The 24,755-nt window shown below is 38.8% G+C and overlaps 1 protein-coding gene across 1 annotated transcript in view; it reads right to left on the bottom strand.

Moving 5' to 3' along the window:
* LOC149317990 (guanine nucleotide-binding protein subunit beta-4-like) overlaps window positions 1-24,755 on the bottom strand; it is a 61,525-nt gene that overhangs the window by 14,379 nt on the left and 22,391 nt on the right. Inside the window, exons 2-7 of the mRNA XM_089508791.1 lie at window positions 11,029-11,135; window positions 9,714-9,752; window positions 8,019-8,125; window positions 6,254-6,317; window positions 4,359-4,521; window positions 64-130 (exon numbers count right to left, since the gene is read on the bottom strand). Coding sequence (XP_089364917.1) covers window positions 64-130; window positions 4,359-4,521; window positions 6,254-6,317; window positions 8,019-8,125; window positions 9,714-9,752; window positions 11,029-11,085 — 497 coding nt within the window. The 5' untranslated portion in view covers window positions 11,086-11,135. The remainder of the gene's footprint in view (window positions 1-63; window positions 131-4,358; window positions 4,522-6,253; window positions 6,318-8,018; window positions 8,126-9,713; window positions 9,753-11,028; window positions 11,136-24,755) is intronic.

Below are 24,755 nucleotides of genomic sequence, written 5' to 3'. Positions count from 1 at the left end.
AGCAGGTTAAATATCTAGCTATAACAATATTTAAGGAAGAAAAAAAAACATCCAGAAACTCACCAGGTGGTGTCTCCTGAGCTTGTGACTATTTGGTTGTCATCTAGAAAGCGACAACAGGAGAGATACCCTAAAAAAAGAAAAGAAAAGAAAGAAAAACAGATGAGTAAATCCATCACTTTAGGAAGAGATCCAAAATGCTTTCATATCAAACCAAATATTTTCAGTCTGTACTCCAAACATTAATTAATTAATTCAGATGTTAAGGCTACAAAAGCTTAAAATCTGGCAGGCAACTTCAGGAGCTGGATAGAGAGGGTACTGAGTTCACAGGGAGATAAATAAAGCAAGCTATAACACTAAGCCCATATGCTCAAATATATTTCAAGCAACTGACACTAAGATTCTGTTCAAGTTCACACAAAGGGGTTTCTTTTCATTCAATCACAACCAGGGGTACATCTACACTGTAGAAATAACACAGTTTGATACCACTTTAGCTACCATGGTTCCATTCTACAGAATTCTGGGATTTGTAGTTTTGAGGCACCTTCACTCTTTGGCAGAGAACTCTTATAAAACTACAAATCCCAGGATTCCATAGGATGGAGCTACAGCACTTAAAGTGGTGTCAAACTGCATTATTTCTAGTGTAGATGCACCCCAGATATTATTTTTTAAAAGGTGAAAGACAGTCAATAATTTTTTATTTATTGTTTTAAAAAAGAAAATGAAGAAAGTATACAAATTAAAGTCTTCACAGAAGAACTAACCTACAGCTACAGAGTGGAGATAGGATGGCTAAATCGGCTGAAAAGTTGGCTACTTTTTTTTTTAATGCTCGAGCAACATATATTTTGCAAGGTAAGGAGTCCTGAAAGGCATGGGGGGGGGAGTAAGAGTCTGCACTGTAGTTATAGTTAAACACCTTTTGAGCCAGAAGCCCTAATTAAAGCAACTCAGTCCAAATTATAAGATATCTTCTGCCCTCCCTCAGAAGAAAGCACAGTGGGTTGGGGAAAACTACAAAACTACAAGGTCCAGATCCCCAATTAGACTTCAAGATCACTGGAAAATGCCTGACAAGTCACATTCTCTCAACCCTCAGGAAAGAATGGAGGGAAATGAGTTAAATTTACCATGAAGGTCCATTCTAGAATGCAGAGAAGGTGACATCCAGGAAAGTGTTAACTTCCACAGCTACCAAAGACCAGCAGGATGTCATATCCCCAAACATCTGCTTTAACTTACTTAACCCTTATTTCCTTCCCAGTTCTTTCCAGAGCCAAACACAGAGAAGAAAAATAATACTCAGGAAAAGGAAAAGACAACAAAAAGCAGCAACTTATTGAACAAAGGTGAACTGGACATGTCCAAGGGAGAGGACAAATGGTTGAGAAGTAGACGAACGTTTCAGCTACTGGCCTCAAAAGGGGGGGGGGGGGTCCGAAAGTCTTCTTTTTCGTGGTCTAAAGCTGATAATCAGATAAATAATCAGCTGATAAAAAGGGGTGCACTGTAATAGAACTGAAAGTAAGTAGAACTGAATGAAGAGCTTCAGGGGTGGCATGAGGAAGAACTGGGAAGGAAGCAGTGTTTCCTCAGGGCAGAGTATGGAGTTTATCAGACGCAAGTTTTTGGCGATTTTTCCTGCCCAAAGAGTCACTTTTGCGCAACCAACATTGTGCAATAAAGCGATAAAGCGATGTTCTTCCAGACGTCATTCATTTCTATGGGAGCCCGTTGCGCAACGCTTCCGTAGTTTTAGCATCATTCCTCCCCTTTTTGGACATTACGGGAAAAAAGGGAAATCTGGCATTTGTCTCCTGTTATCCTTTCTGATGCATTGCGAAATGGTTTGGTGTGGTAGGGAGTAACGCAACGCGACGCAAAAGTTACTGATTGCAAAGTTCCCATGATGCTGAGCTGCTTTTTCACCCCATTCCCTTCCGGTGGCCTTCCTTTTTCAGGGCAACCCCAGGGGAGAGGGTTTTGAGTGTGAGTGTGTGTGTGTGTGTGTATATATAAATGTGTGTTCTGAGTGAATATGTGCAGAGATACATTCTTTGCGCGAATGCAAACGTGAATATGTGTGTGTGTGTGTGTTTTGCCTTGATGTGTGATGGAGGAATACATAGGATGCTATAAATTAAGGGGACCCTAAAGGGTCATCAAGTCCCCCCTTCTTCTGAAGGAATACATAGGATGCCAGAGAGATGGGCGGTACCTCAAAGGGTCATCCAGTCCAGCCCCTTCTTCTGTCCTGAAGGAATACATGTGAATATAAAAATGCGTGTGTTATCAGCTATTGTGGATACTGTGAATATGCAGAGAGATGTTTATTAGTATGTGTCTCTGACATATATGTGTATATATATGTATATCTGTCTTGTCTGCCTGTATTTATAAAGAGGTGTGTGTGTGTGTGTATATATGTGTGTGTGTATATATATATATATATATATATATATGCGCGTGTTCTATATGTATATGTATAGGTATAGGTATATGTGGGGGGAGTGGGGTCTGTACCTATAGGTAAATCTAATCTACGCAAGGGACCCTAAGGGCCATCCAATCCAGCCCCTTCTTCTGCCCTGAAGAAATACATAGGATGCCAGAGAGATGGAAGGGACCCCAAAGGGTCATCCAGTCCAGCCCCTTCTTCTTTTCTGAAGGAATAAATAGGACCCTAGAAATGGAAGGGGTGCCAAAGGGCCATCCAGTCCAGCCCCTTCTAACCCTAACCCTTTCCCCCTCCTTTTTTTTAAAGAGCCAGGCACAAAATGCCCCAAAGTGCGCACATTTTGTCAAATAAACCTCTTATGATCTGCCCTTGGCCCCATTTTCAACCCCAAAATGCAAGTTAATGCATCCTGTATCCCCCACTCCTTGCCACCCCAGAATGCCTCTTGCACATGTAATAATAATAATAATAATAAATTCATCACCGTGTAAATGCCAGAAAAGGATGCATTCTTTTATGCATTTAAAAGCAATTCAGAGCTATCCCTTCCCTTTCATTTGCTGACTTCCAGCAAAGGGAAAATGTTGCAAAGGGCAAGAACATATATATTCCTCAGGAAAAAAACACAACAAAACATGCACTCATTTTGCCAAAAATAGTTTATTTAAAAAGGGAGGAAAGTGCCTGATGGGAGCTCTGTTCATGCCCTGCCTTTGACCTGACCTGCCCCCTTTCCTCCTGCTTACACTTTGCCATTGCCTTCCACTGAGGCTGAGAGAGAGAGACCTGTCAATTCCAACTGACCCATGCAATCAATTGGGAATAAAAGGGAAATGCAGCGCAGGCATTCTGACTGTAGCTTCCGCATATAACACAAACAACAATAATAATGCTCTTAAGTTCCAGGAGCAAGAGGAAAGCAAGCACCCAAAAAATCATGCGCATAAATTGTCAAAAGAGGCTGCTTCTGCTACATCCATTTCCCTACATCCCCAGCTTCTCTCCACAGCCCTATTTCCCTGAGCAATCCTCCTTCTCCTCTTCCTTCCTTCCAACCCTCACCTCCCTCTGAGCTGCCCTGACTCCTTCATCCTCCTCCTCCTGCTCCATTATAGGATGCCCTCCATGGCTCCCTTATTCCCACAGCTCCTTCCTCCTCCTCCTCCATCACTTTCTCCATCCCCCTCACCTCCCTATGACAGCCCTTTGCAGTCCTAAAGCCACCCAGATTTCCCCTTTTGCCTTCTGTCACCATTTGCATCAAGATTCCCCTTTTTCCTTCGGCTCTTTCCTTCTCCCCCTCCCCTCCGCTAAATAGGATCCTAGAGATGGGGGGGACCCCCTTGCTCCCCCTGAAGCACAAAAGTCACGATACGGCCAAAACCTCCAAAGGGCATGCGCAAAGATTTTGATGCGAAATGCTCGACAGAAACAGAAGGCGCTGGTGTAGTAAACAGATCCGCTGTGCATGGTTTCGCATCACGCAAATCGCCTTGTATAGCGCTAACGTCACGTTTTGGGGGAATGACGGAAAAGCAAACAATGTGGTAAAACATCGCGTTATAAGGTCAATTCGTAACGTTCGTTTCACTTCCTTAGCGGAATTGAGGGTCCAAAACTTGCGTCTGATAAACCTCTATATTTAGGTCATGGGATCACCCTACCTGGTTCAAGAGACATTTCTGAATAACTCCTTTTGGCAGATTGGGAATAAAAAGCAAAAACAAAATCTGAAATTTAACTACTGAACACAGAAACTATTTCAATAATTCTGCTTTAAGACAATGTATTTTTGCTGTTGGCCATTCCTCTTTTTAAAAAAACAAACATTTCAGCAAGCCAGCATTTCATCAGAACTGAATAACGAAACAAAGAACAGATGGCAGCTGACCAGTATGGCCGGGTAGCTCTCTGCTCACTCGTACGTTGCCCTCTCTTGTCTTCAGATTGTAGATAGAGCAGATATTGTCCAATCCACCACAAGCGACGTAATTGCCAGATGGTGCATATGCACAGGTCATTACCCAGGAAGATCTCAAAGGAATGGCGTGCATCTTGAAAGAGGGAGGGGAAAGAAGAAGAAACCGCATGAGAGAGGTTATTTTCCCTACAGAGGGTTCAGACACATCCTAAACACTGTGGATGTACAGACGAAATTAGCTATCACTGAGGCTGAACTCTACGCTAAAAGATGTGATTAATTCACACGTTTCCTAAATAGATAGAATTTTCAAGTTATCTAAATAATGTGAGAACACAGCCAAATGAGACAGTGGTTTCAGACACTGCAGCCTATTTAAAAGCAGCCAATATTACAGGGGCCTCTTGGGATCCACTGGGGTTTGGTTCTAGCACCAACTGTGGATGCTCAAGCCCGATTATAAACAATGGGGTAGTAAAATGGTGTCCCTTATATAAAATAGCAAAATCAAGGTTTTCTTTTTGGATATATATATATATATATATATATATATATGTTTCAAGCCTTGGATAGTTGAATCCATGGATACAGAGAGCCAACTGTACATATTGTCCAAACAGCAATATCATCATTTTGCTCTTCTTTTCACTGTTTGTCAAAGTTTCCTGCATCTTCTTCACCTTCCTGGTAACCTTGAATCCCACAATACAAATAAAGTATTGTTTAGATCTTACTCTTTCTCCATGAGCATGAAAAAAACTGTACAGGTCTGCCAAACTGCAGCCATTTCTACTCTTCTATTTAAAATAGCTGACACACTTCAGCTGTCCTTAATGTCTGGTTAAAAACCATCAGCACCAAGATGTCACTCCTCCAATGGACAGTGTGCCTGAACCAGACCATGAAGTAAGGAGAAAAACCCACACTCTTTTAGCCTGAAGCTTGGGGGAGAGAGGGGAGAAGATGCAAAATAAGCCTGTTATTTCACCTTCAACAACTGAAAAAATAAAACTTGGGGATAAGACTTGCTCTATGTGTCTAAGTATTAAAGGAACTACAAACTCAGGAGCACATCTTGGACAGAGAAGAAAACCAATATCTATCTGTCTATCATCTATAGTTCTGATATGAAGGGGAGAGACAGAGTCATGTTGTGCATGTAGGTCTAGGTTCAGTCTCATCCCATTTGCTAGAACCAGGCTTCCCTCTCACTCGTGGCAGGGCTGAGAAGTTGAGCAAGACTATGGAACTCGGTGTGTTTATGATCCCAAATGACACCAAATGGTTCCATAATTGAGTCAAAGCCTCCCCAATACTGACCACCATTGAAAAAAGTCCCACTTGTATAAGTTGTCCTTAACAAGTACCTTCTATAAAGTAAACTTTTTAGGAACTTTAGTACATGCCATTTTTGGAAAAAAGCTCCATATTTCCAGAGATTAATGCACCCAATTTGTTTAATTTGTAAAGGAAGCCTGCTGCTATCACAGGATTTCTGTAACCCATGCCAGATAACCCCATCCCCTCAGAAAAATGTTAAGACCCATCAGTCTGTATTCACCAAGCAAGTGAGCCACATGGTTAAGAGCAATGAGATGGAACAGTCAATGGAATGCTCAAGTAAATAGGCTATTTTTCAAAATGAAGAAAAAGAAATGAAAGCAGAACAAAGAACTGTACTGGAGCTGGAAAAGAAAAACACTCAAGAAGCAAAAGAGTTGATAAAGAAAAAAAATTGAAAAGTAGTAGTGTTTCAGGTAGAGAACAACCACAAAAATTAAAAGTAGCAGTGGAAACAAAAAGCAAAGACCACTATCAAGAGGCACATAAATATGCCAAAAAGGATTATTTTTTAAAAACTCTACCTTGTTTGTTGTATAACTATCCCAAATAATTAATTTTCCATCTTGGGAAGCACTCACTAGTAGCCTAGAGATAACCACAGAAAACAAAACACACACATACATAGAACACATGTTAAAAAGTTAACTTTGTGCCTCCTTCTTCTGGATTTCAGAAGTGACAATCATCATGCACAAGTTATTCATGAAGATCCTCCTTTTGTTTCTTCCTCTTTCAAGAATATAACTTTGGGTATAAGCAGAGGATATCTAGGCCACGTCATACAAAGCCAATCATTCTTTTCATTAATTAAATACTAGCAAAATGGCCAACAATTCAACAATGAGGGGTAGGGGACATGGAAGAGGCCCACACTGTTTCTGCCCCGAGAAGGAGCCTAACTACACAATATCAGCAGGGGATGCAAGTTCTTCTCACTATAATCCTTTGCTTTTACCTCCATAAGACCCTGCAGCAGCTGTTGGGTTATATGGGAGAATGTGAAGCAGAGTTCTACAAAACAACTTTCTGTGGGAGTAAACCTAATTTCACCATGGCAATGACACTTTCTTAATAGGGAGGAAGAGAGCACACCCATGTCGTTTTGCTGATTATAGGCTGTTTACTTTTGATTTACCAAATTCTATGGAAACCACTGAGCCAACTTCATCTACAGAACGCTACTATTCCACTTCTTGGTGTAATGCTTCCACCCTCAAGATACTGCTAGATTACAACTCACACCACTTTTCCACAGCGTCTCTGCTGGCTAAGGCTACTAGGACTTGTAATCCAACACCATCTAGAGGGCCACATGATTCACACATGGAATAAGGGCTTTATAAATACTTTTTTATTCAGCTCCGAAAAACTGGATAGATCAATTCACCTATGGCAACCTGGAAGAAAGACTCATATGTTTCCAAAAATCCTTTCAGTTACTGAAAAATGTAATAGTCTATTGAAGAAGATATAAAATGATTATATATGCATTTTTAAAAATTAATAATAAAGTTTTAGTAATCAAAGTGACTGCTTATAGAATTCAAAGATATAGCCGTGTTAGTCTGTGGAATCCGTATGTAGAGATCTTGTAGCACCTTTGAGACTAACCGAAAGAAGTTGGCAGCATGAGCATTCATAGACCTTAGTCTACTTCCTCAGATGCATTTAGTGGTTATAGATTGTGACTAAAATATTGTAACTAGTGAGTAAATACTATATAGAAATAAATATTGGAGGTATTTACTCATTAATCAAAATCTAGTATTTCAAAAGATACATCTAAACTGGTTCCAAGCACTCACCGAATTCTTTAGTTTTAAGAGCTACCTTCAAGACTTACGGTGGCTTCACACATAAGTAAATTCTTTTTTGTTTGTCTCAACATGGCCAAGATTGGGAATGAGAAATTTTCTGCCCTGGGACCTTCCATGGGTCTCACACACACACTACCCTCTTTCCCCCCGAGCCCCAAAATGGAAGTGGCTACAAGTCTCCCTGGGGTTTAGAAAAATTGTTTTTTTAAAAAGGTCCCAAGTGAAGCATTTCAGTTCACCCCATTTTTGTCAGAAAAAGGGTGATTCAGAAAGGTCTCGGGCCACATGCACCCAGGGCTGCACTTTGCACCCCCCCTGCTTTATGTTAAAGCATTTCTACATTCATACCTTTCTTTTCCACAGAGGTGTTCACATGAACTTACAGGAAAAGTGCATTCAGAGACCGTCTGAATACAAACCTCCACTTTAAAATACAAACCTCCACTTTATGTCAACTAATTGTACAAACCTTGAATCGGATCCCCAATGCATGGCATAAATTTTAGCTAAATGGCCTCTCAGGGTACGTCTTGTGCGCATCTGGATTCGACCCACTGAGTCAAGACTTGTGGTGATCTGAAGAGAAGAGGAAAACATTATTTCAAAACATCTTCTGAATGGAACAGACATACAAGAATCTTGAATATTAATGATACTTTCATGAACAATACTTATAAAAACATTTCTTTACTCTTTGAGTGGAGCGACACTGATCTAGAACTGACACTTATCAAATTCTGTGTCAACAAAATGAAAGAACAAGAGGAAGATGCTTTGATGAGGTAACTCTCAGCTTCTCTGCTATGTTAGAAACCACATGCAAACCCCATACCAAGCACCTCAGACAAAACCAATGCCACAGGGAAAAAAAATGGGTACAGTCCTGATGACAAGCATCAAAAGAGAACTGGATGTTTCTTGGCTCTGGAACTGGGTCAATCAGGGCTTACTCACAAAGGGACCTGCTAGGTTCCTACAGTGTCTTTAATAAGGATCTTCCACCCAACAGGAACCCCTCCCTATCAGCCCAGATGACATAATTTAGCTACTTTCAACCTTTCTCCTTTCAGATAAAACTTTCCAAGTTGAATATGGAATTGCAGCATATAGCACAGGATTGGTGGTGGATGTTTTAGGATACACATTGTAGAAATGTCCTGTAATAATTCTGCAACTTGTGCTGGAACTTCAATGTACAAATATACTTGAACATCTTAAAGCCCCTCCAATTATGGTACAGTTGGCCTCCATATCCACACATTCTGCATCCACAGCTTGAAAATATTCCCCCCAAAACCCAAAAAGCAAACCTTGATTTTGCCATTTTACATAAAGGAAACCATTTTCATAGAATCATGGAGTTGGAAGAGACCACAAGGGCCATCCAGTCCAACTCCTTGCCATGAAGGAACTCTTGATCAAAGCATCCCTGACAGATGGCCATCTAGCCTCTACTTAAAGACCTCCAAGGAGGGAGATTCCACCACTCTCTGAGTGAGTGTGTTCCACTGTCGAACAGTCCTTACTGTCAGGAAGTTCCTCCTCATGTTGAAGTCGAATCTCTTTTCCTGTAGCTTGCATCCATTGCTCCAGATCCTAGTCTCTGGAGCAGCAGAAAACAAGCTAGCTCCCTCCTCAATTTTATTTTAGAAAATGATATATAGTATATAGAAATGTACTTGCTGTTGTTATTATTATGCCATAATGAGACTTGAACATCCAGGATTTTGGTATCCATGGGGAGGGCGTCCTGGAACCAGCCCCAACCCATTGTACTTCCCTTAATTCCTTGGTGTTTACTAAGTGATTATCTTTTTAAACAGCAGGCACAATTTCCTTTATATGAAAGCTATCAGAATTAATCAAATATATTTTATACATATGTTCCCATAGAAATGCATCCAAAATCTTATGCTATCATAGGAACTGTTCACTTTTAAATAAGAACTTAACACTGCATTTGTGTAATTACCACACATTCCACTCCCAATACAGAAACAACCATCTCACAAAGATTTCTAATACCCAGTTTTTCAGGTTGCTCATTTTATGATTTTTTATATGGTTGTTTTACATTATATTTTATTATAAGCCTATTTTGGGGACTCCAATGTAGGAAAATGGAATGCAGATTTTAAATGAATAAACAAATAAACCAACATACCTGACCAAGAGTTGTATCACTACATGCTTTTCTAGCATCCTTTAAAATAAAGCAAAAATAAGATTAGTCTCTAAAACAGTAACGAAAATTAATGTTGCATACTGTTGACTGCTACTAATCTATTAGGCTCTCTGCCCTAAATCCGTTTGTCCCAAATAGAGCTGATTCACTGATTCAATGAGAACTTAGTAGGTCAAACTTCACCTAAACTTTACTAATTCAATGGGTGCACTCTCATTAGGACTAACAATTGAATTATGTAGTATATTCTTTATGAAACCAATGCATTTATAGAGGAAGAACGTCACCTCAGCAGAGTAATTCTGGAAGCCTACAGACATGGCTCTCATCCTTTAGTAACACAGAAGGTACAGGTGACAGACTTAACTAAAAATAGTTCTCATAAACCTTTACCATGCACCTCATTGAACTTATAAAAATCAACAGGCTACTTAAATACGTTGCATCCACAGAGAGGCTGTGCTTTTCTTATCTGGTCACAGCTCTTTATGAGGAAATGGAACACACTGACAAATGCCAAGTGAAGTGTAGTCCATAGACAAATTGTGGTTTTGTGTGAACATACTAAGCTTGAGGAGCTTGGGATTTGGTGCTATAGAGCAACACAAGCATGAACCAATTCTGTCCATAAATGGAAAGTTTTTTATCATAAGTAGGACTGATAAAGCTTTTCTGGGAATGTGGCACCCCTGCCTATCAGGGAGTTACATACTGGAATGCTCACATGTAGGGAAAACAAAAACTCCTCCCCGCCTTAGAAAAAACACATTATCAGAGAGACTGGTTCTAGCTGTCATCTTTTTTGCCATGTCAGCTTTTTACAGGTAGCAAGTTTGATCCTAGCAAAGAATTTTCAAACATGTCAGTGCCCACCGACAGCTTAAAATTGTTCAAAACATGAAAAATTCTCACCACTGACAGTAAAAAGTGGTACTAGGCCCCCAAAATGAAAGAACAAACCTTTTCTTCAGTGAAAACTGCAGCTGTTGGAGGCACAGCAACTGCTCTTGGTTTTCATTTACATTAGTTTTACCTGGGATTGACTGGTGGAGATAACGTGGGCCCTGTGTATGTGCAGAGGGGGCAGGATAGTTTCACTTCTGTATCTAGGGAAGGTGATGATGCACTTTGATTCACTATATGTGGTTTGGTATGCGTATGGGAGTTCCCAAGTATGTTTACTCCCCTTGAGGACAGACAAACGTAACAAAAATGCTAGAGAAAAAGAACAGAGAGGAGGGAAACTTCTTAATATTTGAGTTAGCAACAGAAATATGTTAAGATGACACCTTACTCTGATTTGATTCCGGAGTTGTTCTGCCTCCTGCCGTAACTGTTCCAGTTCACTCATCCTCTTGAATTAGTCTCTTTCCCACAATTACAGTATTAATGAAGAGAAGTCTGCAAAACAAAGAAAAGGGGGGGAAGAAAAGAAAATTATAGTGCAAAGGATGTATCTTCCCCCATTCAAGACATCACAAAAACCAAAGTAGGGCTTAATAAATACACTTCAATTTGCATTTGCTAATGCATTCAGTACATTATAGACTGTTAGCACCACCCCAGTGGGAGTCAAGATATTAATATCAATCACAGGACACACATGTGGAAACATAACATGGATTCACTTAGTTTAGCATTCTGTTACAAGAGTAAATAACTAGTTGTTTCTAAGAAGACCATGGGCAGCACAAGGAAATAGCTTTTCCCTGCTGTTTCGGGTCCAAGATGCTTGTGAACATGGATGCTCACATGCCCATTGCACATGATGTTAAAACTTAAGCAGACTCATATACAAAGATAAAGTTTTTTAGACAGTCTGGATTTCAGACGTATACAGCTTTTATAGGTTATACCAGCACTTTAAATTCCCTTTTAAAGCTACATAAACCAGTGGACGTCAGTTCCATCGCTAGCTAATTATACACTAGAAAGTATTACTGTATATACTTGTGTATAAGTTGAGAAATTTTAGACAAAAAAATCAACCCAAATAAACTAGTGTCAACTCATCTACACATCAACATAAGTACTGTACCTTAACTCTTATCAAAAAAGGAACCAATCCTTTCTCTGAGTGGATTGGTGAAAGGTAAGAGTCATCCGGGGAGAATCTAAACAAACCACCAACCCTCTCTGCTGCAGAGATGCTTCTGTCCTTTTTGAATGCCTGGGTGGGGAAATGGCAGTGGTGGTGCCTCTTTCCTGTTTCCACTCAAAGGGTAGTAGATGGGAACTGGTGCTTCTTTTAGGCTCCCCCAGGACGGACTAAGCTTTCGCCTTTTGCAACTTTATTCAGAGAAGGTGATTCCAGTGATGCTTCTCCAGTGAAGAGCAATCAGGATTGGAAGGATATTACTAAAACAGTTGTGTATGTTTGCCAACTTTTGTGAGTTAAAATTAGGCAAGTTATCACATTTAAGTTAAAGGATGTAATCACTACTAATTTAGTCATCATTTTCTTTGCTTTGCCTTTACATCCTTTTTGACATGTGCATGTTTTCTTAGCCCTATTCACACCTGGTTGCTTCCCCCACATATCGCACAACCATCATTCCTTTCTCATCCGTGCAGCCTTCCCTCCTCATCCATCCATCCACAAAAAGTTATGCCTGCCAGAATTTTGTATGTTCTTTGTCAATGTTTTGCTTTGCTTCATTCTTTAAATCCTTTGTTATGCGCCTCTTACGTTTTCCCTCAACTTATCCATGGGTCATACCAAAATCTGTAATTCTGGCCCTCGAGCCCACCCTTGACTTATACATGAAGTAGACTTATAATGGATCATATACAGTACGTTTCATCTGTTCTGAATCTATTTACCATATGATCCTGTTGTACTGTCACCAGAAAAGGGTTTTTTCCCCTTTCTACTCTTTTGCCATACCATATGAAATATAATGAATTCTCTATCATACTTTCCCTTTGTCTTTGCTATCTCTTCAGATTTCAACCCCCTTTAAGCAGACGATTGTAAAAACAAAATATATTATTAATCTAATATTAAATAAAAATTTAAAATACACACCCCTTTTTATTTTCTTTCCTCCTCTAAATTTGTTTTAAATTATAGCCCTAGCAATTGCAAGTACATTTCTATACTGCTTATCAGTGCACTTAAGAACTCCCTAAGTGGTTTACAGAGTGTAAGCTAATTGCCCCCAACAATCTGGGTATTCATTTTACCCACCTCAGAAGGATGCAAGCCTGAGTCGAGCTTGAGCCCTTTCGCTGGTATTGAAGTCGCAACTGTATGGTTTGTGAGTGAGTGGCTGCAGTACGGGCATTTAACCACTGCGCCACCAAGGCTCTCTCTATATACATATACTGCATCTCTATTTAGGCAACTTAAAGAGAATCATGCTATTTCGAATAGGAACATATTCCAGGAGAACATTTATAGAAAAAAGTTATTTTGTACTCCAGACTTGAAATCTCACACCGAACCTAATGTTACACAACTAATACTCCCTTACTTTGATTAAGTATTTTATGTTTTCATCCCAAGGCACATAGGCTGAAAATAACCAACTGAGTCTGGACATAGATGTTTCATTCGGAAGGTTGTTTACTACTGGAAGTAGCTAGGAGTGCTGTGGTTTCTTATCAGCGCTCTTTTGGGGTTAGAAAATAACAAAGAAATCTTTTGGTGTTTGCAAAGCCTTTTGTTTTTTTAAAAAACAATAAACACAGGAAACATCCCTAGGTGGGTGCTTGATCTTTAAGGTTGAAGGTACTGTGCACATTTTCAGAAGGTTCTTGTAACAATGTTTCTCTACTACAGATCAGCTACAAAACAGGAAACACAGGGTGTGCACCAAACGCTGGCTCCAATCTGTCTCATTTGAATTGGGCTGTTTGTTTTTTAATTGTTGAATCAGGATCTCAATGAAATGCTGTGATTGGTGCACATCACTACACAAGTTTATACTCTTTTCTTCCCCTTCCCCGCCTCCATTCCCCTTATGTCGTGAGCTTGGATGATAATATATCCATTTTAACTGTGTTCCTTGAAACCTTCACTTTCACTTGCAAAGCTGTGGAAGGACCAAGATTTACTTGGAAACCATTCACTTCACTTCAAACCTCTGACTCTCTCTGAATTTGGCTCAGGGTTTATCTGAAGACATGTACTCATGGGACCAGCATGGTGTAATGGTTTGAGCACTGGATTAGGACTTTGGAGACTAGGACTTGAGTTCCCCTCAACCACAGAAACCCACTGGGTGGCCCTGGGCAAGTCACACTCTCTCTGGCTTAGAGAGAAGCAAAGGCAAACTTGCTCAGAGCAAATCTTGCCAAGAAAGCCCTGTGATAGGTTCACTTTAGGATTGTTTTACGTCAGAAACAACCTGAAAGTACATCATACACACAAATAGCTACTCCTATCACAGTATGACCAAACTTGATCTCAGGAGCAAACTAAATTTTCAATTACTGTACACAGCTTAATGAAACAAAATAGGTGTCAAAATAGGTAAAATTGTTAGAAAGGTTTCAAGGCACATGATGCAATCATATTGTTTCAGGATCTTGCTCTTAGTGAAACTACAAGTACTTCTGTTTATCACTTTTCTACTTCAATACTGTCGTGGTATCTTGGTAAACCAAAATATCCCCATCTGATCAACTGGCTTTAATAATCCAGATTATACTGGAAACAATGAGTTGAAAGTGTGGTGTAGTGGTATGAGTGCTGGATTAGGACTCCAAGAAACAAGGTTCAAATCCCCGCTCAGCCAGGGAGAGCCACTGGGTGACCCAGGGCAAGTCACACTCCCTTGGCCTTAAATGAAGAAGGCAATGACAAAGCTTCTAGGAATAAATCTTGCCAAAAAGCACCATACGCTAGAGTCATCTTCAAGGCACAAAGCTGTAAATTAGGAGGCCAAACCAAAATTCTGATTTGAGCTACATATAATCAACCTTTGTACAGTGGTCCCTTGGTATCCGCTGGGGATACCCAGGACCCCCATGGATAACAAACTAAATGTCCTCTATTCTGAGCATGGCAAAGAAGCACAAATTTATATTCATATAAGTGTTTTTAGCTTTTATTTGGTAATGTCCTACATTTTACAGTGCCTTATCCTCCTTTGCAGTTAGGACATCTGGTCTCCCTGAGCACATGGAGCTTTTAATGAGGTAATGCTGTGCTCGTGTGTTATTACGTTTATACATGTTTTAAAAATTGTTTTATCTTTTTTTAAAAGCTGCATTTTTAAAAAACAAAAGTTTGGTTTAATTGGTTTTTTTAAAAAAAATTGTATTAATAGGATTTTTTAATTGCACTGTGTTTTTAAATTATTGTGAGTTGCCTTGAGTCCTATGATGGGAGAAAGTTGGGATATACATTAAATAAACAAACAAAACACATTTGATATCCTTGGGCATGTTCAAAAGCATCAACAGATTGTGACCTGTCAACTTCTGCCTTGCAGTGTGCTCACAAACATACTACGGCATATTCTGTTGTGACTTCAAGTGTTGGTGCTATGTTTCCCAGCCAATACATATTATAAAGAAAAGCATTTCTCTTATTTAGGAAGCACTTGTTTTGCCTTCCATGTAGTTTTGACAACATTATTAACATTTACTCAGTTTAAAATCTGAGTGGCAGAAACTTCCTCAGCAGTTCCAGTTCCACAACAGGAAGAGAGAAGAGTATCAAAACATTACAGCTAGTTCTGTAAAATTAAGATGCATTTCTAAAGCCTCCAAAAGCTGTCCTCAATCTACATGACTCCAACACTTACATTAAAGACAATATTAAGACAATTTGCATCATCATGCAGCTGTGATATTTAGTACACAGCTGCAACATCTCATAGAGCACAATGGGAGATACAGAACTCTTGTAGTTCTATATGCCAGAATTTCCCTTATGCATACTCAGAAAGACATAAGGCACCAACGTTTGGTTTCATCATGTAATCAGCATCTAAATAACGCTCTCATCATTAACATTTGTCAGCATTAATCACTGTAGAAGGACCGCTCACTAGACATTGAAGAGAATGGAGAAAACTGGTAGAAAAAGAACGCTGTGCTCAAATCAACTTCCACATGAGGATGTACTAGCTTGATTTCAGCACTGACTGCTTATGAGCAAGTGTGTAGCTTCATGCTAAACTGGTTGCTTTAAACCTATACTCAGGCAGAAGCAAATTACCCATAGCCATGGGACTTGTATTCAGTCACAAAACTATTCATGTACATAACCAGATTTTGATAAGGATAAAACTGTTGCAGAATACAAAATACGGCACTCAAACGCACAGCTGCGTGTTCTCAACATCCAATTCACATTGCTATACAGAGTGTCCAGCTTAAAGAAGCTATGAATCTAAGAGCACCTGTACAGCCTCCTGCTATAATTCTATTTCTTTGCTTTAGGCGAGTGTGAATTTAGGTTTAAGCTACAAGGACCAAAGGTTGAATAAGTGGTTAGTTCCAGGACCACCCATGGATACCAAAATCTGTGGATGCTCATGTCCCACTGAATACAATGTCATAATAAAACGGTGTCCCATATATAAAATGGCAGAATCAAGAAACAAAAATTCTTTGGAATTTGTATATTTTAAAAATATTTTCAATCTATGTATGCTTGAATCTGTGGATACAGAGGGATGACTATACTGTATATACAGTTGGCCCTCCACATTTGGAGCTTTGACCTCTGTGGCTTTAATTAACATGTTCTCTCTAGGAATCTTTAGGTTGTACTGTAGAAACTCCTAGCAAGGCATATTCCCAGGTAAAAAAATGGTAGTTTTTTTTTGTTAATTTGCAGTTTATCCACTTTCATGGGAGTCCTCCATCCTTAACCCCAGAAAATATGGAGTAAAAAGGATTTTTTTTTTACTGCATATAAAAAAAAAGAATTTGTACATGAGTTGGGAGAGGGAAAATAGAAAAACTAAGAGTCTCCCTTGCAATGCAACCACAATCTGGATTAGACAAGTATTACCGTAGTTTAAAAGTGTCAAACCCAGTACATGTAACTTTATTACAGATGTGCTTGCCAGTTTGGCTATAAAGCAAAGTTAGACACTAGAAGAGCACACAGATAATTGGAACAAAGTCTCCTGAGCCTTCCCATGTGCCACTACTTGACAATATTTTCCTCAGTACAAATCTGCTATTAGAAATGAGATGTCAAGGAGAAAAAAAAACTTGAATAAAGACATCATCTGATTTGATTTGACCCTATATTTTTATAGAAACTTCTTTAAGTAGTGATAATTTTATAAATCACATCCCAAATACAGATGTGATGTCACCACTTTCTTAAACGTGGTTAAGAGACATTAATTGCATGAGCATGCTGTTCAACCTTTCCTTCTCCAGGATGAAGTTCCCATTTTCTTGCCCTGTCAACTTAGTGCTACACTTATACAGATGCTAATGATGGTAAATACTAATCAAGTTAAATTTAATTAGAATTTGCAATGCAGCTTGGCCAATGAGCAGCTAATTTGTTTACAGTTTTATAAGGTGCTTTAAGTCTCAGTTCTTGGAGGAAACAAACAAACAAACAAACAAGGAGGTAGAGGAGGAGGAGTGTGTGTTATCTATGTGCCTTCAATACTCCAGTCAACTCACATTAATTTCATAGTGTTTTCTTAAGCAAGACATACTCAAATATAGTTTTCCCAGTCCCTTCCCTGTACCTGTTAATGTAGTCGCTGCTGATTTCTTATCCCAGTACTAACCAGAAGTGACCCTTTTTAGCTGAAGAGAAGCAAAGTGATATGGAAGTGGAAAACAGAATGGTCCACATCTGCAGTTTAAGTCATTTGTATGGGCAGCACATTGTATTTACGATCCATTTTGCCAGAGTAAACTTATGCTCTTTCATAGTAAATTTTAGATAGTATAAATACAAGATTAACATTTAAAAGTGCAAAATGAAGTGAGTTTTTCCTTCCAAGCCAGTATGCCACATCCAAATGAATCACAGTGAAAACATGACAAGGAGAAATTTTATTGGTATAAACAGCATCATGACTCAGGTTCTTACAAGTCATTTGAAGATAACAACAACTAATCTAGCCATAAACTGGAAACCAACAGATTTTGCCATAGCTACATATTCTACCTATGGGTGGAGGGCAAACACTAAGCCTTGTATCTTTCACAGAGCTGAATCATAAGAACATTATTAAAGAAGAAGCAGGAGTCTGAATGTTAGCACCACATTTGGGTTCTTCCTCGTAAGACAAACAAAAGCAAAAGTTAATATAATGAGAAAAATAACTTCTAATGGACCAGGATACAAAACAGTCACAACTCACATATGAATAAGAAAACTCATGCATATTTGAAACTTTAAAATTCTCTGCCATATCTCACTCTCAAAAAGGCAACCTATATGCTCTTGACTTGAGTGTTTGGGATTTTCTGCAACTCAGAAACTCGAAAGCTTTTCACACCGTTTGAAAAAAGCACTTCCCGTTCAACGTTAAAGCAGCTCTGGAAGTGTGTTTAACAGCACTCTGACATTTCATATAGCAAACCTGTTTGGAAACCCAGAAAAGAGAAATTTCAAAACCTACTAGTGGTAGTGCAGGAGAGCCTCTCTACAAGAGACCACAAGGGCCATCCAGTCCAACACCTTGCCATGCAGGAACTCAGCCCAAGACCACCTACCAGTCTCACAGCAAAGGTGATATTTGAACCAGGTGCTTCCTGGACCACTATTTAACCTACTGGCCACTATAGTAGCATCTAGGTACACATTGTTTGAACTTTGGCTTTGAACTGCATGCCCAGAAGATCCCTTAAAAGAACCTGAAAGCTTATGAGTGCAATTTCTAGACATCCTTCTGGTTTAAACCTTAACCAGAGTAGACCTACTGAATAAATTGTTGAGTGGTAAGTCAATATTTAGGTAAATTCCATTGATTCATTGGTCTGCTAAAGTCAGAATTAACAGTAGGATTTGGGAAATGATTGCCACCAATTTTGAGATACCTGTTCAAATCTCTTAGTAGTTGCTCCAAAGTAATATCTAGCAAAGAGACCACCACCAAGTAGTTCAACATAACAACCTGTTTATTTCAGACCTCAGATAAACAGAACAAAAGAATGGCAATAACAACCTTTTCACTTAAAAACAAAATTCCAATTCATTTAAATGGAACAGAAGGGTTAGCAATGTGTCAATGGTTTCATTTCTTATAGAAGAAAAAGCAATCTGCTTTCCTGAAATTATATTTTGTAGGTACTTTTGGTATTTTCTTTTCTAGTTCTACGCTGCTGACTCTAAGTGATACCACAAGAATGTTTTGAAAAATAGTACAGGCATAAGAATCTTGGTCAATTTTCCAAAAATCCAAACAACTAGGGGAAAAACATAGTATCTCCGAATACTCTACTAGAACAATCTCCAACAAAACAAAAGGTGCTTTCCCTGAAAAGATCAAATACATACTTCAGGTATATGAACAAAGCAGCTATGAAATCCCCTTCCTGTTCAAACCATTAAGCAAACCATTACTATATCCCCATAACATACCTGGGAAAAGTACATGAAAGAAAAGCAGCCTCCCTCAAACAATGCCAGTGAATTTATGGCAGTGATGTTATGAACCAATCTCTTTCATTTTAGTCTCTTGGCTACCGTATTTCACTGACAATCTCAGCCATATAATAATAATAATAATAATAATTATTATTATTATTATTAACCTTTATTTATGAAGCGCTGTAAATTTACACAGCACTGTACATGCAATCTTTTTAGTTAGATGGTTCCCTGCCCTCGGGCTTACAATCTAAAAAGACATGACACAGAAGGAGAAGGGAGTGGTGGCGGGAAAGGGTAAGAGGTCCAGCAGTTCCTCTCTACCTCCAAGGCCTGGACCAAGCATTTTCATAAACATAACTAACACTGAGTGATTATTTGGATTTCTTTCTTTAAAAAAATTAGGCCATGATCATTTAACTGCTCTAGAAGCCATTAACAGAACATTTCAGCAACATCAGAATGAACTGGCATCATCTAAGCTTTTTTCCCACTTTTGTGATTATGCTTCACTAATTGAAGAAAGGCACACATTATTTCACAACATCTCAAACTGGAGACCTATGACAATATTTGACTATCAATTTTCCCTTTTTTGCTTGCATTTCCAGTCCATTCCATCTGATAAATGGAACCCTACTGAACCATAAACTGATTGGCAGTTAGCCATGGCAGAGCTGCTATATATAAATCTTCCATATGATCCATGATTGCAGCAGATACTAAAGGCTTTTGCATTACTCTACACCTTCTAATGTTGCACTGTTATGAGCAGATGTTCCTTTCGTAATGCCTGTCTTGAAACTAAAAGGACACTGCATGCACTTGCTGGGACACAGCAGGCCTGGCAAGATGCTTTGTGTGGTAACACCATGCAGCAAAGAAGTCAGCCTGCTGAAGCCAAATATGTAACATGGGATGATAAAACCTAAGGCAGACCTCAAAAGAAATAGCAAGTCATCAGAGACCGACTCACGTGTAATTTTTAAAACGTTTTTTAAAAATCTACATAACAGAAAATTGTTTGCAAAGTCAAATCTAAGTGCACCTGTTAAAAGCAGTGTTTATATGAACTTCCACAATTAAACTAATACCATTCTAGACTTCATTCATTTTTATCACAGGAAGAGAGTGTGAAATAGCCAGCCTGTTCTGGACAACTGCCAGCAAATAGCCCCTGCCATGTTCCACTGCATACAACAGGTATTTCTTGTGGTATGGCTATCTTTTAACAGTGGATTCTCATGGTAATTAACAGCAGAAGAAAACCCTACAAAGGTGAAATATATGAAGAAAAGATGAAACTGATTAAATGCCAGACAAAAGGAAAAGAAGTTTGCTTGGGTGACAGCAGCACACCCTCCAAAGAAAGGAAAAGTCTGCAGAAACTGAAACTACTCTATATATTCATATACAGTCAGACCTTCATATCCACGGATTCTTCACTCACGGATTCACAGCCTGAAAATATTTAGAAAATACATAAATTCCAAAAAAGGATTTTTATACAAGGGACACCATTTTACTACACCACTGTATTTAATGGGACTTGAGCATCCACTGATTTTGAGATCCATGGGAGATCCTGGAACCAAACCCCAGTGGATACCAAGGGCCCACTGTATAAATATAGGCATTTTAGATAATAATAATAAAAAAAAGAAACTGACCCCAAAAACATGAGACAACTTATCTATGGATCAGTGTACATACTGTATTTTAACTCATATTCAAAAAAGAACCATCTCCTGGCGAAAGGCAAGAGTGTCATCTGTCCTAGAAACACTGACCTCTCTCTACTCCCATCCATCCAACCTTAAGAGTGAGCACAAATGGTTATGCCTGCTGGAATTATGTAAATATTTTGGCATTGTTTTCCTTTGCTTCATCTTTTAGATCCTTTGTTACATGCCAGTAAGTTTTACCTTCAACTTATCAATGGATCATCCATAATTCTGACACCAAAACCTGCCCTCGACTTATATGTGAGATTGATGTATACACAAGTATATATAGAAAATACCTTGCTTTGAGATTCATCTGCATCTTGTGACTGACCTTTTCACAGATGCAATACTAAAGGAGACTGTAAGATTGGCATAGGGAAGAGACCTCTGTTACTTAGTACAGATATTAGTAGTAACCTTTGTGAACCTTTATTCTAGTTCCAGCCTCACCTTCCCAACATCAATATATTATAATACTAGGGAAATGGGAAACAGTGGAAGAAGAATGCCCTCAAATGAAATGCTTCTCTGAAAAAAGGGGGAGAACTGATCTCCAGATCCTGTACAATATATGACTATCAACTATACAACTGTTCAGTGATTAATAAGCTAGAAAGAAAAGCCTGCAAAAAGAAAACATGTTATTAAGTAAACCTAAAGTTATTATTGTATTTTTTTTTTTTTTGCCTTAAAGTCATTTCTGACTGATGGAAACCTTAAGGCAACCCTATCATGGTGTTTTTTTGGCAAGATTTATTCAGAGGAGGTTTGCCATTGTCTTCCCCTGAGGCTGAGAGCATGTGACTTGACCAAGGTCATTCAGTGGGTTTCATGATACAAAAAGTAAAAATATAATAAAAATATATAGTTTAGAATATTTCAAAAGCATACAAAACCAAAGGAAAATGATTTTTTATGCTTCACATAAGCAATTGCAAGACAGCTATGTTGATCAATGCTTCTGTGGTATACTCACCTCCAAACTGTCATACTGCACAGGACACCAAATGTCACCAACTATAGCAAGTTGAACATTATTAATCAGTGGTTCTCTACTTTTCAGTCAATGACAAGGAAAAAGAAGTCTCAGTACAGACAACATACTTCATAGGAAATTCTAGACAAGAAGGTACATACCTTCAAATATCTCAACTTCTTCAACTCAGATTAAACAGCAAGATCTTGACACAAGGCACCACTACCATCCCACTGGTTGTGGAAATAACTACAAACTCTCTGTGTAAGACAAGACCCTCACACCTATTCCCACTGATAAATGTGTTGATTTGAAAGACAGTGACACCCACCCACCCACCGCTCCCTTTATAAAATGCAACATAATTTGAAACGAGTTTCCCTATACAGTATTTAGATCTCCTGTGAGTAGTCTGTCAACTTGATTCTATTGCTTTACTCTTTCCTCCTTCTCCTCCTCCTCTTTTTCCATGACTGTGATCTTGTCTGTTTCTGGCTCTCTTCCCAGGAACCATCAAAACATCCTTGGTGGCAAGTATGTTTTCCATGAGGGTCCAAACCTATGTAAAGGAAATAACTGCTAAGCAAAAGAATCCCCGTTAACTTTAAAATTAGGGTCCCACTTTAAATAAGCAAAATCCTTGTGCTAAATGCTCAAGTATAGTATACTTCTCTAGGCAAAACATGGTCATGTAGACAGAAAGCTGACCTAGGAACCATAAGACTCATGATGCAACACATGTGACGGACAGGAATTTTGCTCTCCATGTTCATCACCAGTGCAATATTTAAAGCATGAAGTCAGTCTAAAGATCTCAAGAAGAAAGTGTTTGCTTGTACATTTAATCATATATAACATACTACCCTAAAAGAAAACAATTTGCAATCAGGCATGACAAAACTAGTAGGGAACATAAAAGATGCAAAAATCATGAGTAAATCATAATTTCACTGGGGGAGCATGGGAGCATTTGTTCTTGCGTCACTGGAAGGTAATGTGGTGTCTGAAAAACATTACACATAGCACAAACTCCACAAAGTAAAAAGCCACAAAGATTTTTAAAAATACTAAAATGTTAGCTCAAAAAAAGGCTAAATGCATAAAGCAAAACTTGACATCATAATCAACATAACAAACTTGTACCAAATGTCATGTCTCAAAAGGATGTGCTTCTCCACAGACACAATTAGATATTTCACATATAGGAATGCTGCTGAAGTGAGGCAACTTCCATGTACAGGGAAAGTGTGCCAATATACATTGTATGCAAAGCCTATTTATTACAACTATCAGAATTTGGAAGAAGACCAAAGATTAACCACTGGATGCAATATAGACAACAGACTACTATACTTTTTTCTTCTAAGACCAGGCAAATTCTGCAAGTCACTCCTTCACACATACATACACTTGCAAGCTATTACGAGCTCAAAATGGTATAGGATATTGTCTCTCCAACCTAATGTACTCCAAATGTTTGATATTGCCACTCCCATCAGATCCAGCCATGAACAGAATATAAAGGTGAATTATGCCAAGGAAGTCCTAAATTGCAGAGGGCACTAGTTTGGGGACGACTGATAATGTGAAATTATATTGCTCACTGCCAGGGATGCCAAAGACAACTTACTCTACATGTGTCAATGCTTAATTTCACCGATGCTAGACAGTTTAAATTGCAATCATACATTTCCCCACCATTAATGAAACAATACATATAGCACAACCATCTCTTGGCACAGTATTGTAGGTGAGATCTGAGCAAAGCAGAATAGTGTGGTACTATTACTTCCCTCTATCTAGATACTAAACACCCACTGATGCAGCCCAGAATCACATTGTCTTTTATTAGCTTCTGTATCACAGTGCTGACTCATGTTCGTCACCTACTAACACACCTAGATCCCTTTCACATATACTGTTAAGCCAGGTGTCACCGCTCTGTCCATTTTAAATTTTTTTTCTGGCTAAGCGTAGTACCTTACATTTCACCCTGTAGTACTTTACATTTTGCTAGTTTTGATCCAGCTCTCTAATCTGTTAAAGTCATTTTGAATTCTGATCCTGTATTCTGGGGTATTGGTTAATTTGGTTTCATTTGCAAATTTGATAAGCATGCCCTCTATTCCGTCATCCATGTTACTGCGCTAATCACTTCTTGCCCTTTTGGTTCAGCTTCTCAACCAATTACAAATGCACCTAACAGTAGCTGTATAGCCAACATTTTACTAGCTTCCTTGCAAGAATATCACAGAGGACTTTGTCAAAGGTGAAATCAAGGTGTGCTACATTCACAGTATTCCCTTCATCTACCAAACTTCTTATTCTATCCAAAAGAAAAAAGAGCAAGATTAGTCTGGCATAACTTGCTTTTCAGAAACCCATGTTGACTCTGAGTGATCATTACATTCCTTTCTAAGTGCTTAAGGACTGTCTGTTTAATAATCTACTTTAGAATCTTTCACGGTATTGATGTCAAACTGACTGTAATTGTTTGCCCCCCGCCCTTTGAAGATAGGGGTGACATTTGTCCTCCTCTAATCTACTGGGACTTCTCTATTCTCCAGGAATTCTCCAAGATTATTGCCAGTGGTACTGATATAACTTCTGCCAGTTCTTTCAAAACCTTGGGATATAGTTAAAATGGCCCTGGAGATCTGAATTCATTTGGAGTAACCAGGTATCCCTGTACTACCCCTGCCTATTCTATGTTGCATTTCCCCTGCTGCATCATCTACTCCATTTTCCCAAGATTGAACACTGATCTTTTTAGAGAAGGCTGAGGC

The sequence above is a fragment of the Sceloporus occidentalis genome, unplaced genomic scaffold (assembly GCF_023333645.1).
Source record: "Sceloporus occidentalis isolate IW3139 unplaced genomic scaffold, rSceOcc1.0.p SCAF_2, whole genome shotgun sequence".
NCBI classification, from domain to species: Eukaryota; Metazoa; Chordata; class Lepidosauria; order Squamata; family Phrynosomatidae; genus Sceloporus; species Sceloporus occidentalis.
The sequence above is the reverse complement of the archived record's forward strand: the minus strand, read 5'-3'. Positions and strand labels throughout refer to the sequence as shown.